This window comes from Podarcis melisellensis, assembly GCF_964234715.1.
Source record: "Podarcis melisellensis genome assembly, chromosome: 13".
NCBI classification, from domain to species: Eukaryota; Metazoa; Chordata; class Lepidosauria; order Squamata; family Lacertidae; genus Podarcis; species Podarcis melisellensis.
In genome coordinates this window covers 28,189,090-28,202,502 of record NC_138545.1, presented here as the reverse complement: position 1 = coordinate 28,202,502, position 13,413 = coordinate 28,189,090, and the positions used below count along the sequence as shown (strand labels likewise).

Sequence of the window (13,413 nt, the reverse complement as noted above, 5' to 3'; positions counted from 1 at the left end):
CCAACTTTGAAGCTGCAGAGTGGGGCAAAGACCATCCTGGCAATTGCGTGCCAATCTCCACCCTCTCTTCACCTCCAAAGTTGGAAGGGAAGTTGTAATTTTGACAGGTATGCTGCCAAGGAACCTGGGGCATCTTGGCCAAGTGGGACCAAACTGACACCCCCCCCCAACACTGTGAAGCAGTGGAACAATGTGGAATCCTTGATTGCCACTGTACAAACAGAGAGGCTTGAGAAGAGGTTTGCTAGGCAGGGGCTGGTGACTATAATTTTTGGCTTAGCTAGAAAGGCAAGCCCCAAAATGTGGATCTGTGCACACAGAGATAGGCAAATATTCGGGTACCCTAGTCCCAAGCTGTGAAAAGATTTAAAAATAAGTGCCAGCACTTTGAATTGGGCCAATAAATGGACAGGAAACTAAGCTGTTTCCAACCTGATCCCAGTTAGCTGTTAATGCAGCTGGAAGGTAGGCCATCTAGGAAAAGGAAAACTGATCCTAAACACCTGCTGCTTTGTGAGATGTCTTCAGGAAAATAAAATGCTAAGGAGTAAGCCCTACTCAAATCCAAAGTGGAGTCCCTAAAATGGTTGGATGGTGCCTTGTACGCCTCCTTTGAATTATCTGGAAAGGCAGGCCCATGTATAGTGCATTATAACTTGGAGGCAGCCAGAGCACTGGATAGTTGAGGGTGGTTGTTTCTGTCCAGAAAGGGTTGGAGTTAACATGCAGCTTGAGTTCTGTTGTGGAAGGCACTCCATGGCCAGCTTGGGTCTTGGGAGACAAAGCTGCATCCAATATCTCAGAACTACCAACTTGTTCAGCCCCATAAAGAACAGGTTGAACATTGTTGCCTGGATGGACAAATCACCCTCCAATAGCAACTCTGACATTTATGTAGAGCTCTAAATACAGTGGTGCCCCGCAAGACGAATGCCTCGCAAGACGAAAAACCCGCAAGACGAAAGGGTTTTTCGGTTTTTGCGACGCTTCGCTAGACGATTTTCCCTATGGGCTTGCATCGCAAGACGAAAGCCCATAGGGAAATCTCGGGGACCTTTTTTTAAATGCTGGCGGTGGGGAGCAAAGCCTTTTCCCCCCCTCCGGACTTCAGAAGAGGTCCAGGAAGGCCGGCGGGGGCGAAAGGCTTTGCTCCCCACCGCCAGCATTTTAAAAGCGGTCCGGGATAGCAGGGAAGCGCTTCCCGCTATCCCGGACGGCTTTTGAAGGCAGGCGGGGGGAGCAAAGACTTTTGCCCCCCGCCCGCCTTGGGAAGAGGTCCTGGACCACTTCCCAAGGCGGGCGGGGGGCAAAAGTCTTTGCTCCCCCCTGCCTGCCTTTCCGGGAGAGCGGAAAAGGCAGCGCTGCCTTCCCGCTCTCCCGGAAAGGCAGGCAGGGGGGAAGCAAAGACTTTTGCCCCCCCGCCCGCCTTCGGAAGAGGTCCAGGACCTCTTCCCAAGGCTGGCGGGGGACAAAAGTCTTTGCCCTGCCTGCCTAACCAGGGGCTTTTAAATCGCCCCGGGACTGTCCGGGGCGATTTAAAATCCCCCGGACGGCTTTTGAAGGCAGGCGGGGGGGGGGCAAAGACTTTTGCCCCCTGCCCGCCTTGGGAAGAGGTCCTGGACCTCTTTCCAAGGCGGGCGGGGGGGGCAAAAGTCTTTGCTCCCCCCTGCCTGCCTTTTCGGGAGAGCGGGAAGGCTTCGCTGCCGCCCGCCAGCATTTTAAAAGCCCCGGGCCGCCCGCCAGCATTTTAAGATCGCCCCGACAGCGGAAAAGTCTTCCGCTGTCCGTGGGCGATCTTAAAATGCTGGCGGGCGGCAGCGAAGGCTTCGCTGCCGTCCGCCAGCATTTTAAAAGCCCCCGGGACTGTCCCGGGAAGGCAGGCGGGGGGGAAGCAAAGACTTTCGCCCCCGCCAGCCTTCAGAAGAGGTCGGGGGACAGACTGTCCCCAGACCTTCAGTTTCCATAGGAACGCATTAATTGATTTTTAATGCATTCCTGTGGGAAACCGTGCTTTGCAAGACGAAAAGACTTGCGGAACGAATTAATTTCGTCTTGCGAGGCACCACTGTATTCCCATTTGGTAGAGGCAAGCATGTATTGCTGCAAACATTTAATTTATTGACTTACATTGGCGTTGATGATTGTTGTTTTCCTAGGTTTATAAAAAGTTGGGGCAGACCCATCTCGCACTGATGAACTTTTCCTGGGCAATGGACTTGGATCCCAAAGGAGCCAACAACCAGATCAAAGAGGCCATTGACAAGCGGTACCTTCCAGATGATGAAGAGCCTGTAACACAAGAGGAGCAGATCAGCGAATGTTGCCCATATGAGTCAGGCAGGTCTTCTTGATGTCCCCCCCCCCCTTTGAGGCAAATGGAGAGGCTTCTCGTTTGGATAACTTGAAAGCGTTGTAATTGTAGCGGTCTTAGCACTTAGCATGGCTGTTACTTCATGCAACATGGAGTCTAAAATGCCATTTTCCAACTTTTTATTCAGGTTTTTTTTTTAAAGCAATTTGCAGCTCTTATGATTGGAAATTGATATTTAAAAAATAAATAAATGAGCATAAATAAGCCTAAACCAAATGAGGAGGCTTGAGTCTCAAGGGGAGCAGACATGCTGACATTCCTGGTACATAACTGCCATTTTGCTTACTTCCATACAGTACCCTTGCTATTCCTGCCATCCTCCTCTCGGCCACTGTTATCTAAAACAAATACATAGTATTGATGTATTTGTGCAAATTATAGCTTTTACATAAGGCCACAGATGAATATAAGCTGTGTTGGGTCAGCTCCAGAATATGTTTGCAGTCTCAGAGTTTTCTGTTTTGTTTTGTTGATTTTTTTTACTGTGGTGTAATGTATGGAGTTTTGGACTAGGACCAGAGAGACCCAGATTCAAATTCTCCCTCGGCCATGAAGTTTACTGGGTAGCCTTGGAGTCAATTACTATTGTTCAGTCTAAGTCACAGGGGTGTAATAAAGGGCAAGCAGTGTACATTGTGTCTTGAGCTACTTTAAGGGAAAGTGGGCTGTAAATGTAAAAATGAATGAATGAATGAATGAATGAACGAACGAATGGCCTCAACTGGATAATGTATATGAAATACTTTAACAACTAAATACTAAATGCTTGGCTTAAATGCTAAATTCTTTCTGCTATTAGCATCACAAACTGACTGAAAGTTTTATAGGTAGTGCAGGCCATGTCCACATAGAGACTGAGAGTGTGGAAACTGAATTGTGGACATCTCAGGCAGGAGCAGTTTGCTTATGGAGAGGTACTGTATGGTGCTCTTGAGCCTTGCAAGGGGAGGGCAGGTTGGCAAGTAAAAAAAGACCTAATATGTGGTTACATAATAATATAATATATCCCATAAATTGGATTGGAACATACTATTTAAGGTCTGCTATAGAATGGTCTGTTCATACAAGATTTTGCCCATACTTTGTGAAATGTGCAAGAATTCTAGAAATGGCTTAATTTGTTTGTGTATTTTGTTTTTCTTCCAAAAGTTGGCACAGATGAGTCCCAGGCAAGCAGCATGACTGACGCGGATGACACACAGCTCCATGCAGTAGAAAGTGATGAATTTTAACCTCAGAAGGTGGATTCTGAGCTTGGATGTGTGTCTGACTGATACTGTTGGATTCTTCCCTTCTCCTCCTGCCACAGAAACAGCATCATTCTCATGCTCCACCGACACCCCAGGCACATCATTCATCAGATTTTAATTGACACAGAATTAATGGAAATGCATTTTTGGGTCATTATTTGACTCTTTGGCTCTTTCATCTTTATAAACATGATTCTTTGAGGAGGAAAGACTTTTTTTTTTAAACCTCCTTTTTGTTGAGAAACCTATCATGGAAAAAAAGATTTGCTATATGGGAGCTGAGAGTTGTGGGAAAGTAACTGATGAAGCAGTTTCTTGCTCCTTCCCCAGAAATGTGTCTTAGTTTTGGCTCTTTCCTCTTCAGTAAGCAGAGACCATTTCCACGTTCTTCAGAGACAAGTGTGGAAGTACAGGACTGGAATGTGTTAAAGACATTTCTGAATACTATTAGAGTGTAACTTAAATGCCAGAGAATGTAAATGACCTTAAAAACAACAGTGTCTCCTGTGAACAAACACATTACAGAATATATAAAGCCCAGCGTCCCTGCTTTTAGATTTGTCAATCTGCCAGGATAGAGACTTCCATAAAATACTTTAGTATTCCACCCAGGAGTTAACGTTACCAAACTAACTTCTACAACATCATTTGCCGGTATTTGTAGGCAACACAAGTCCATAACCGGATGTTGGTTGCTTGTCAGGTGCTCCTTGCGATTGCACTTGGCAGTTGGGAATATAAAAATGCTATCGCAGTTGTAAACTCCTAGAGAAAATAAGTGTGTAGATTTGCAGTGTTGAAAGAATGCAATGAAATATATCCACAACAACAGAATGCCAAGAAGACAATGGAAGCCTTAATCCAATCAAAACCTTACACTGGTGGTGCACCCCCCACCTGTTTGCGGCAGTATCCCCTTCAAAACTATTTTGTAAAGTGTTGTCTGAATGAACAGATGCAAAAAAAAATATTGTGCAATTATCTGTCTCCTTTTTGTTTTTTGTTTGTTTTTTTTTTTTAATCCTGTAAGTTTGAGTACTTCCGATGTCTTGTAGGAATTTAGACCCCAGGAGGCTATTTCTGTGAGGAAGGATGCTAGGCTGTGTTAAAGAAGCCAAAATTTTCCTCCTTTGTAGCACTCCTGCAACAAAGGTTGGATGGCCTTTGTGCAGTGACCATCAAGAAAGTGTATGATAACCTTACAGTTTTAAAGAGCAAATTATGCACAATAAAATGGTTTAAATTTCACAGAAATGTATTGTGATCAGTTTCCACATCTTTTAAAGGCTTCAGCATATATTTTTGAGGGCCTTTGTTGTATTTGTAATTAATGAGCTCAATTCCTGAACAGACCTGCAGGAGTCAGGCAGACGGCAATGGTCCTTATGTAGCCAAAGCAGCACCGTCCATACAAAAGAGGAAGGTGTATTAGCAGGTTTGGGGGGACCCCAAGGTTTGCAAGGTTAAATAACAAGCAGCTTCAAAAAAAAAAAACCAAATAAAGGGATGACCTAACAGCAGCCCGGTAAGGACAGAACATGCTCATTAGGCGCACTGTAGGAGATGGACTGAGGAGGAACAAAGTAGTAGGAACCCAAAATTCTCCACACTGCAACTTTTTGTTGCAAGCTCCGCTTGTACTTTACTGTGCTCATTTTTTAAATGTTTTAAGACTCCAATTCAATACCCTCTTACCTTGGGGTGAGTCCCATTTAACTCAATAGGATTCAGTTAGACATGCACAGAACATCGCAGTTAGTTTTGTTTTAGAAGTAGGCGTGGAGATTGTAGAAAGTTACAATGGCTATGCAGAAGTTGATCTTTTCAGAAATACTTTTAAAAATAAGAGGTCATCTGTTACGTTTTCCATTTAATGAGTGGTTATATTTTAAAAATAAGTTGTTAATTATATCATCTGCTATGACTGCTGGTACGGGAGTGCTTTCACATATCACAAAATAAGGTCAGCAGACTGGCTTAATGGCTGACAAAAAGTGGAGCAAAATTGACAATTGGATGAATAACAAGCAATTAAGTTTCCCAGAGGAAATTTTTGTTAGCCAAAGCCCACCCTGCCTCATTTTATTTTTTCAAATGTAAAATGTTTATTCGTTGAATGAGGATTCTTGGTTACCTTCTTTTTTATTGCATTACATGTTTGAATTCATGTTTCACAATAGCCTATATTCAATCATTGCTGCTAATTTAGCCTAGTCCAATGACTTCAGCCTTCAGTTAGATTCCTTTCCCAAGTGCACAAAGAACTTTAGTTTGTCGGATATGGGGCCTAGTGCAAAAGAGGAGTACGCATGTCCAGCAACCTTGTAATACCACATGTATGCCCCAGACTTGTATTTTAGGTACTATTTCTCTGTAGATGTTCATGCTGCTTCTGCTGCAATATTATGGGGGTCATATGTGAACAGCACAGTTGCCATCTCCTTAGAGAACATCTCCCAATTCCCTCAATAAGCCGAGTTATGCTATTGCCCAGGTGCTCTATGCAGAAGCCTTAATTTTAAACTTTCATTAAGCATTGCTGCTGAGTTCAGAGGTAGCACATATGGCCACTCTATCTGAAAAGCACTTCACATTCTTGCTTCTTTCTTCCTTGTTACACATTATAGACCTGGAATAGTAATTCATTAAGAAATGGCTACAAAAGGGTTGGAGCCTCCAAATCCTGCATGATATCAGTCAACAGCAGCTTGTGCACTGTCTCAACAGAGTGGTACATGCTCTGGTTATCTCCCGCTTAGACTACTGCAATGCGCTCTATGTGGGGCTACGTTTGAAGCTGACTCAGAAACTACAATTAATCCAGAATGCGCCAGCTAGACTGGTGACTGGAAATGGCCACTGAGACCATATAACTCTGGTCCTAAAGGATCTCTCTTTGCTCCCAGTACATTTCTGAGCACAATCCAAAGTGTTGGTGCTAACCTTTAAAGCCCTAAACTGCCTTGGCCCTGTATACCCGAAGGAACTTCTCCCCCGCCATCATTCAGCCAGGTCACTGAGGTCCAGCTCCGAGGGCCTTCTGGCGGTTCCTTCACTGCGAGAAGTAAAGTTACATGAAACCAGGTAGAGGGCTTTCCCGGTAGTGGCGCCCTCCCTGTGGAACACCCTCCCATGAGATGTCAAAGAGATAAATAATTATACAACTTTCAGAAGACAGCCCTGTATGGGGAAGTTTTTAATGTCTGATGTTTTATATGTGTTGGAAGCTGCCCAGAGTGGCTGGGGCAACCCAGTCAGATGGGCAGGGTACAAATAATATTTTTTTTATCATGAATGGATGGGATTCATCAGCCATAAATACAATTGGGAGAGTGGGTGAGGTCTGGGGCAAGTTCTGAGGGCCAGATTAATGGTGACGTGCCCATTAGGACTGGTAGGGCAGAAATTGGGGAGACACACAGTAGGTGGAGCCAGAGCCAGTAATTACCAGAGCCATCTTAATTTCAGTTTTGTCCCCATCCTCCTTGCTGAGTTTTATAAGGGCAATGCTAAGATTAAGGAGGAGGAGGAAGCTGACAAGCAGTGCCACCTTTCTAATCTGGGTTGGGGGCTGGCTGAGGGCAGACTGAGGTTAGTGGGGCAGTGCCCCATTCTCCCTAATGGACTAGCCACCACTTCACCAGATGGAAAGGTCTTGAGGGGCCACATTTGGCCCCTGGACCAGAGGTTCCCCACCTCTGCTCTATAGGCCGCTCTGCCTCCTGTCTCTCACCTTTGTTCTTCACCTTCTCTAGAGAAATGTCACCAATCTCTCTGAGAAAGAAAATAAACTGGCTGATACAGTGGTACCTCAGGTTAAGAACTTAATTCGTTCTGGAGGTCCGTTCTTAACCTGAAACTGTTCTTAACCTGAGGTACCACTTTAACTAATGGGGCCTTCTGCTGCCGCTTCTGTTCTCATCTTGAACAAAGTTCTTAACCTGAGGTACTATTTATGGGTTAGCAGAGTCTGTAACCTGAAGTGTATGTAACCTGAAGCGTCGGTAACCCGAGGTACCACTGTAATGATGTGGAACATAAAGTCGGTGACTTTACCCTCCTATTTACCACAGGCCCTGATCAAATCCTTAGTGAAATTCTGAGAGAACTGGGAAGAAAGGGCAAATCCTCAGGATTTCAGGGCTGGGCCTGCTGCACACCAGGCTAAAGTGAATGATTTCAGAAAGCGCCAGAGCTGGCCAAACACATTTTGCTCCCTGAGGCAGAGGAGCTAATGGTGTTCCCGTCATCGAGACAAGGTGAACAGTACCCAAGGCTGGTCAAGTTATTTTGGCACCTGAGGCAGAAAACCCGGCAAAACCCTCACAATAAGAAATGCCAATAACAATCAGTTGAATGGCTAGCAGTTTGCTGCCTTTTCATAACCCCCTTAGTCGCCTCATTGTAAATAAGGTGGCGGGCAGTGAGGCAACTTAAATTGGTTGTGCCCTTTTATACTCCCCCATGCCAAAGATACAGAAAAAAAGGCTGGAAGCCTTGGGCACCTCCTTTCTCACCAATTCTGCCCCTCACTGATCTCCCTGAAATCCCAGGGATATTTTTAAGAGTCATAAATGGAAATAAAAAGGTTATTTATTTATTTATTTAATACAATGTTGTCATACTTAAGAGTAAATCCATTGAAATCAAAGGCTTAAGTATCTCCAGTCAATTTCAATGGGTCTGCTTCGAATCTTTTAGTTGGGAATCACCCACCCAATGTATTTATATTGAAATGATAATAGTTCAAAATGGGTGCTGTGCATCAGTGAACAGTAGTAGTCGGTGCCCATCGAAACTGGGAGGGCGAAAGGCAGGGAGATCAACAGTAGGTGGAGCCAGAGACAATGGCAGACAGAGCCACTCCTTGGACTGAGGCAGGAAGTAATGAAACAGGAAGGTGGGGCTGTCTGGAGGTGAACTGAGGTTGGTGGGACAGTGCCCCATTTTCCCTCATGGGCAAGCCTCCACTGGTACTGAATCTATGTTTTTAAAATGGCAATTATGTATGTAAGTTTGTCATTTCATAAAATGTAGGTATCGCTTGATTGTAGGAAAAAACCTCAAAGCGATTTACAAAAAAAGATAACAAAATTATCACTTAAAAATTTCCCACTGCAATGTAAAACTTGAAGAAGATAAAACCACAGTAAGACATACTAAAACAGATTACAACTCCGAACAACTGATTTGGCTTATGTAAATAAGAATGTCTTCAGCAGGCACCAAAAGGAAAGCACCTGTCTGGTATCAATAATATTATTTTTTATTGAATTTATATACCGCCCCATACCCAGGGGTCTCAGGCAGGAAGGTAGGCAGGAAGTTCCAAAGTGCTGGTGTTTCCAATCTAAACAAGTTCTTACAGATGTGGTGTGGGTATTCTGTGGCACTTGAAAAAGTGACCATTCCGCTGATCAAAGCGGAACATCTGGCACATCTGGGGTAAGGCAATATCGTAGGTAAACAGGTCCCAAGTTGTTAAGGTCTTTGTATGCTAATAGAAACACCTTGAACTCTGCCCAATAGCAAATTGGCAACCAGTGCAAATTGGCAACCCCTGAGCACAGGTGTTACAGTATGTGCTGAAAAGGCCTTACTACTGTCAGCAATCGTGCTGCAGCATTCTGCACTGACTGCAGCTTCTAGGTCAGGCACAAAGGAAGCCCCACATACAGCACATTGCAGTAGTCCAACCTTTAAATAACCAGTGCATGAACTACAGTGGTACCTCGGGTTACATAAGCTTCAGGCTACATACGCTTCAGGTTACAGCCTCCGCTAACCCAGAAATATTACCTCAGGTTAAGAACTTTAATTCAGGATGAGAACAGAAATTGTGCACCGGCGGCACGGCAGCATCAGAGGTCCCATTAGCTAAAGTGGTGCTTCAGGTTAAGAACAGTTTCAGGTTAAGAACGGACCTCCAGAACGAATTAAGTACTTAACCTGAGGTACCATTGTACTGTGGTCAAACTCTCCTGGTCCAGGAGTGGCCATAGCTGTTTAACTAGCTGCAGTTGGTAAAAGGCACTTCTAGCCACTGAGGCCACCTGAGCCTCCACTGACAAAGCTGGATCCGGATTATTTAGAACAGATTAAAATCAAGTTATGGTATGTACACAGCCAAGGTCTGTGGCGACCACTTTTCACAGGAAGCCTTTAAATTAGAAGATGTTGGAAGCATGTTTTCCCCCTAGGTCTTCCAGCTTTAACTTCATTATCTTCTATAGCCAGAGGACTTCAGTTTGTTTTTAGCCCTAAATCCATTGCTGTTTCTGCAGGAGTTGCTGTGTGAAGAGTCTATTTAATCGGAACCTTCAGCAAGAGAATATCTAATGCCCCAAAGGAAAAGGTAAGAACTTATCCTCTGTAACTAGGATCTTTGTTAAGATTGGCCCATGGGGCTTGAGACCTGGGTCTTTTGTGCTTCTTCTGAGATCTCCTGTTCCTTCCGATAAACCACTTAAAAAAAACAAAACAAATACTTTGCTTATACAGTGACTGGGCACACTGCAAACCGCAGCTAGTGACATCCCACCCAGGAAGTTGGTTGGTTGGCATCTGTCTGTCTTGAGAGACAATGGAGGAGTGCGCCTTTGGGGATGACCTGTTGGAAGATTATGTCTCCTGTGGCTGTAGAGACTGATATGGGTGAGACATGCTTTGTTGCAGCTAGGGCAGATGAATGTGTCTGATTGTGGTGCTGCAGATGCACCATTGCATTTATTCTCTTTGCCTAACACCTAGTAGTCATTCCTCCTCTGGTCACTGCGATTGTTTGCAAGATATTCCCGCACACCAGGGTTGATGTTGCTAGCTTTCATGTCAAGTTTGCAAACATCTTTGTAGCGCAGAGTTGGTCTGCCCAACGGGCCTGGTGCCTGAAGCCAGCTCCCCATAGAGCAGTGGTTCTCAACCTGTGGGTCCCCAGATGTTGTTGGACTACAACTCCCATCATCCCTGAGCTCTGGCCTTGCTAGCTAGGGGCGATGGGAGTTGTAGTCCAACAACATTTGGGGACCCACAGGTTGAGAAAGGCTGCCATAGAGCAAGTCCTTGGGGATCCTGCCATCTTCCATTCTGTAGACATGACCAAGCCACCTACATACCACCCTAATTTGCCCAGAGGTAATTATATGTCACTGGCGTTTACCCCAAGTCTTGAAAGTACCAAGCAACACTCCTCAGTATAGTATTTCAATAATATTTAAAGCACATTGCTTCCCTGAAAGAATACTGGGAATTGCAGTTTACCTCTCAAAAAGCTACAATTCTGAGCACCCTTATCAAACTACTGCTCCCAGGATTCTTTGAGGGTGTGTGCTTTAAATGGATGATGTTCACACAGGAACTCTGTGTTGCTAGGTAGCTATGTTAAACACAATAAGAATAAACCATCTCAATTTAGTGACTGAATTAACTCCCTATTCTGAAACAGGTGTCTACTTATGAATCTGCTATACGTTGGCAGATGTTAATTCATCCTAGCTTTGTATCGAACAACTTACTTGGTAAGCATAGGTGACCAAGAATTCCATGCACATGGCGGAGGAAAGATGAGCTGATAGAAGGATGGATTCTTTCTTTGGGAGCCTGCTTGGTCTCCATGCTAGCTGCAGAGAAAGTAATTTTTTCCTACTAGAAGGCAATTTTTTAAAAGTAAGTTGCTAAAAAGTTAATGGTCCAAGTGTTCATTGTGGATGCAGAAGAGGAGACTTTCCCTCCTTTGCAGCCAAGATGGCAATGCAGACCTCTGGTTCCTTAGCAGGTGCATATATATTTTGGAGGCTAGCAAATTTTGTGGGGTTTTTTTATAAAGCTGTGCTACACTCCCCCTCCAAATAATCTGATTTCAAGCAATGGGAGAAACGAACTGTCAAACTACTTGCCTTCTATCTACAATAAGGTTTCTGTGGCTCCCTCTGTTCCAGCTTCGAGCTCTACTCACTGTGAATCTACATGCATACATGCTGCTTTCAGATCAGGTGAACTTGCACGTTCCGACATTTAAATTAAAATCTTGTGTGGACGACAAGTCAACACATTGCATTTTAAATCTTTTTATATATAAAAAAATATGGCACGAGAGAACATTGAACAGTGTGCCTCAAGCATTTCTTTCTTTCTTTATGCCTTGGGTACACACCTTGAGAAAGCTGACAGTCTTTACATATCCTCGTTGGCTTGCAGATCACCTAGCAACAGTTTTCTTTAAAAAAACAAAGTGTAAGCTGATTAAAAAACAAACATAATAATAACAAAAGGAATATCCATCACCTTTCCAGCTTTTTTTTTGGGGGGGGGGGGAGACACACTCAAGGCAGGCCAAACCAAAACTAGGATCCTTGCCAGCGAGACATACACCCATCACAAATCTTTCTGCTCGCCTCCCCCACCCACAATGCCTTCTCCTTAAGAGGTTGGAGAAGACCCCCGAGCTTTAGTTGCAAATCGCACCCAAACCCCATTCCTCTCCACTTCCTCTCTTTGGGCCCTGCTGGAGCGCAGTGACGGAATATGCAACATTTCTCCAGTGAAGCTTTTAATTTTTGGGGGGTTTTGTTTCCGGGAGGCCTTTAATTGCAAAGCCCCAAACAAGGGGACCCCATAACAGCCTTAAGGAACATTATTATTATTATTTTGTTTTCTTCAGGGGCAATATACGCCGCCCTCTTTCCTGCCTCCGATCCTCCCCCCCCCCGCCTATCTGACAGAATAGTTGCACAGGCTTCGCCTATTGGAATTCCTCCTGTGTGTGGACTGTTGCATTCAGTGTGGGCTCCTCCAGCTGCTCTCAAGAGAGAGAGTTGGGGGGGGGCAGATGCAAATAACTGTGGTATAGTGTGCATTCGTGTGGGGGGAATGTGGTTTAATGTGGGGAGGAAGAGGATGAAGCCCCCCCCCCCAATTTCTACATCTCTCCCTTTCCCTTCCCAACATCTCCGGGAAACACAAGCAAAGGGAGGGATAAAAAAACCCGAGGTATCAGCATCAATCCCGTCCTCCAGCCCCACCCCTCCGCCCCTGACTGACGCTCCTTCCTCCAACCACACCCGCCCAGGTCCTCCTCGCGGCCAATGAGAACGGAGGAGGGCGGAAGACTTCCCACCCACCCTTCCACTTCAAGGCTGGTTGAGCTGTGCAGGTAGGTTGCTGAGGGGGGTCTGCGAGCAGCTTCCGACGGCCGTGCGAGGAAAAACACCGGGGAGCCCCAAATTCAAGAGGGGGGGTGCGTGAAGGGGGCGCAGCGGGTGTGGGGGGCGCAGGTGAGCAGGCGGGGATGGGAGGAAGTTGGGGGGGCAGAGGGGGTGGGGGCGTGACGTTGCAGATGCATGCTACCGGGTGGAGAAGCAGGAGGAGGAATGTAGCTGAGGGAGGAGAGGGGAGGGGGGGAGAGAGAGATTGGGGAGGGGGAGGTGGGGGACCCCCTCCCTCCCCGCGCGAGTTCTTCTCGCATCCACGCGCGGGCATGCACACTCCGCCCCGTCCACAGAGCGCAGGGCCAAGTGGCTGGTGGGAGCCCCGCGCCTGCAACTTTGAGCGGGCAGGAAGAGAAAATGGGGAGTGAGAGGCGGAGTGCGCAGCCCTCTAGCCCTTGCAACTACTCCGAGGCAGGCCATGGGGGGGGGGGAAGGAGAGGATGTGGGGTTTTTTGGGGGGGGGTTGGGGGAGAGGGGCAGTGGTGGGCATGGTTATAATGGTGCGACCTCTCTCCCCACCACCACCACCTCAACGCCGCCACTCACTCCGGACCCCACAGAAGTGCATTTGGCCCGTGGGATAAGGCGC

At 46.0% G+C, this 13,413-nt stretch overlaps 1 protein-coding gene across 4 annotated transcripts in view; it reads left to right on the top strand.

The window, feature by feature from the left end:
• The window catches only part of CDC27 (cell division cycle 27), a 28,864-nt gene extending 23,989 nt beyond the window's left edge, over positions 1–4,875 (top strand). For 2 of the 4 annotated variants that reach the window (XM_081886248.1, XM_081886247.1), the window contains exons 18-20: positions 2,157–2,341; positions 3,203–3,285; positions 3,521–4,875. In XM_081886248.1, coding sequence (XP_081742374.1) covers positions 2,157–2,341; positions 3,203–3,285; positions 3,521–3,603 — 351 coding nt within the window. In that variant the 3' untranslated portion in view covers positions 3,604–4,875. The remainder of the gene's footprint in view (positions 1–2,156; positions 2,342–3,202; positions 3,286–3,520) is intronic. The other 2 variants (XM_081886250.1, XM_081886249.1) reach the window with 1 other exon arrangement.
• The last annotated feature ends 8,538 nt before the right edge of the window (positions 4,876–13,413 follow it).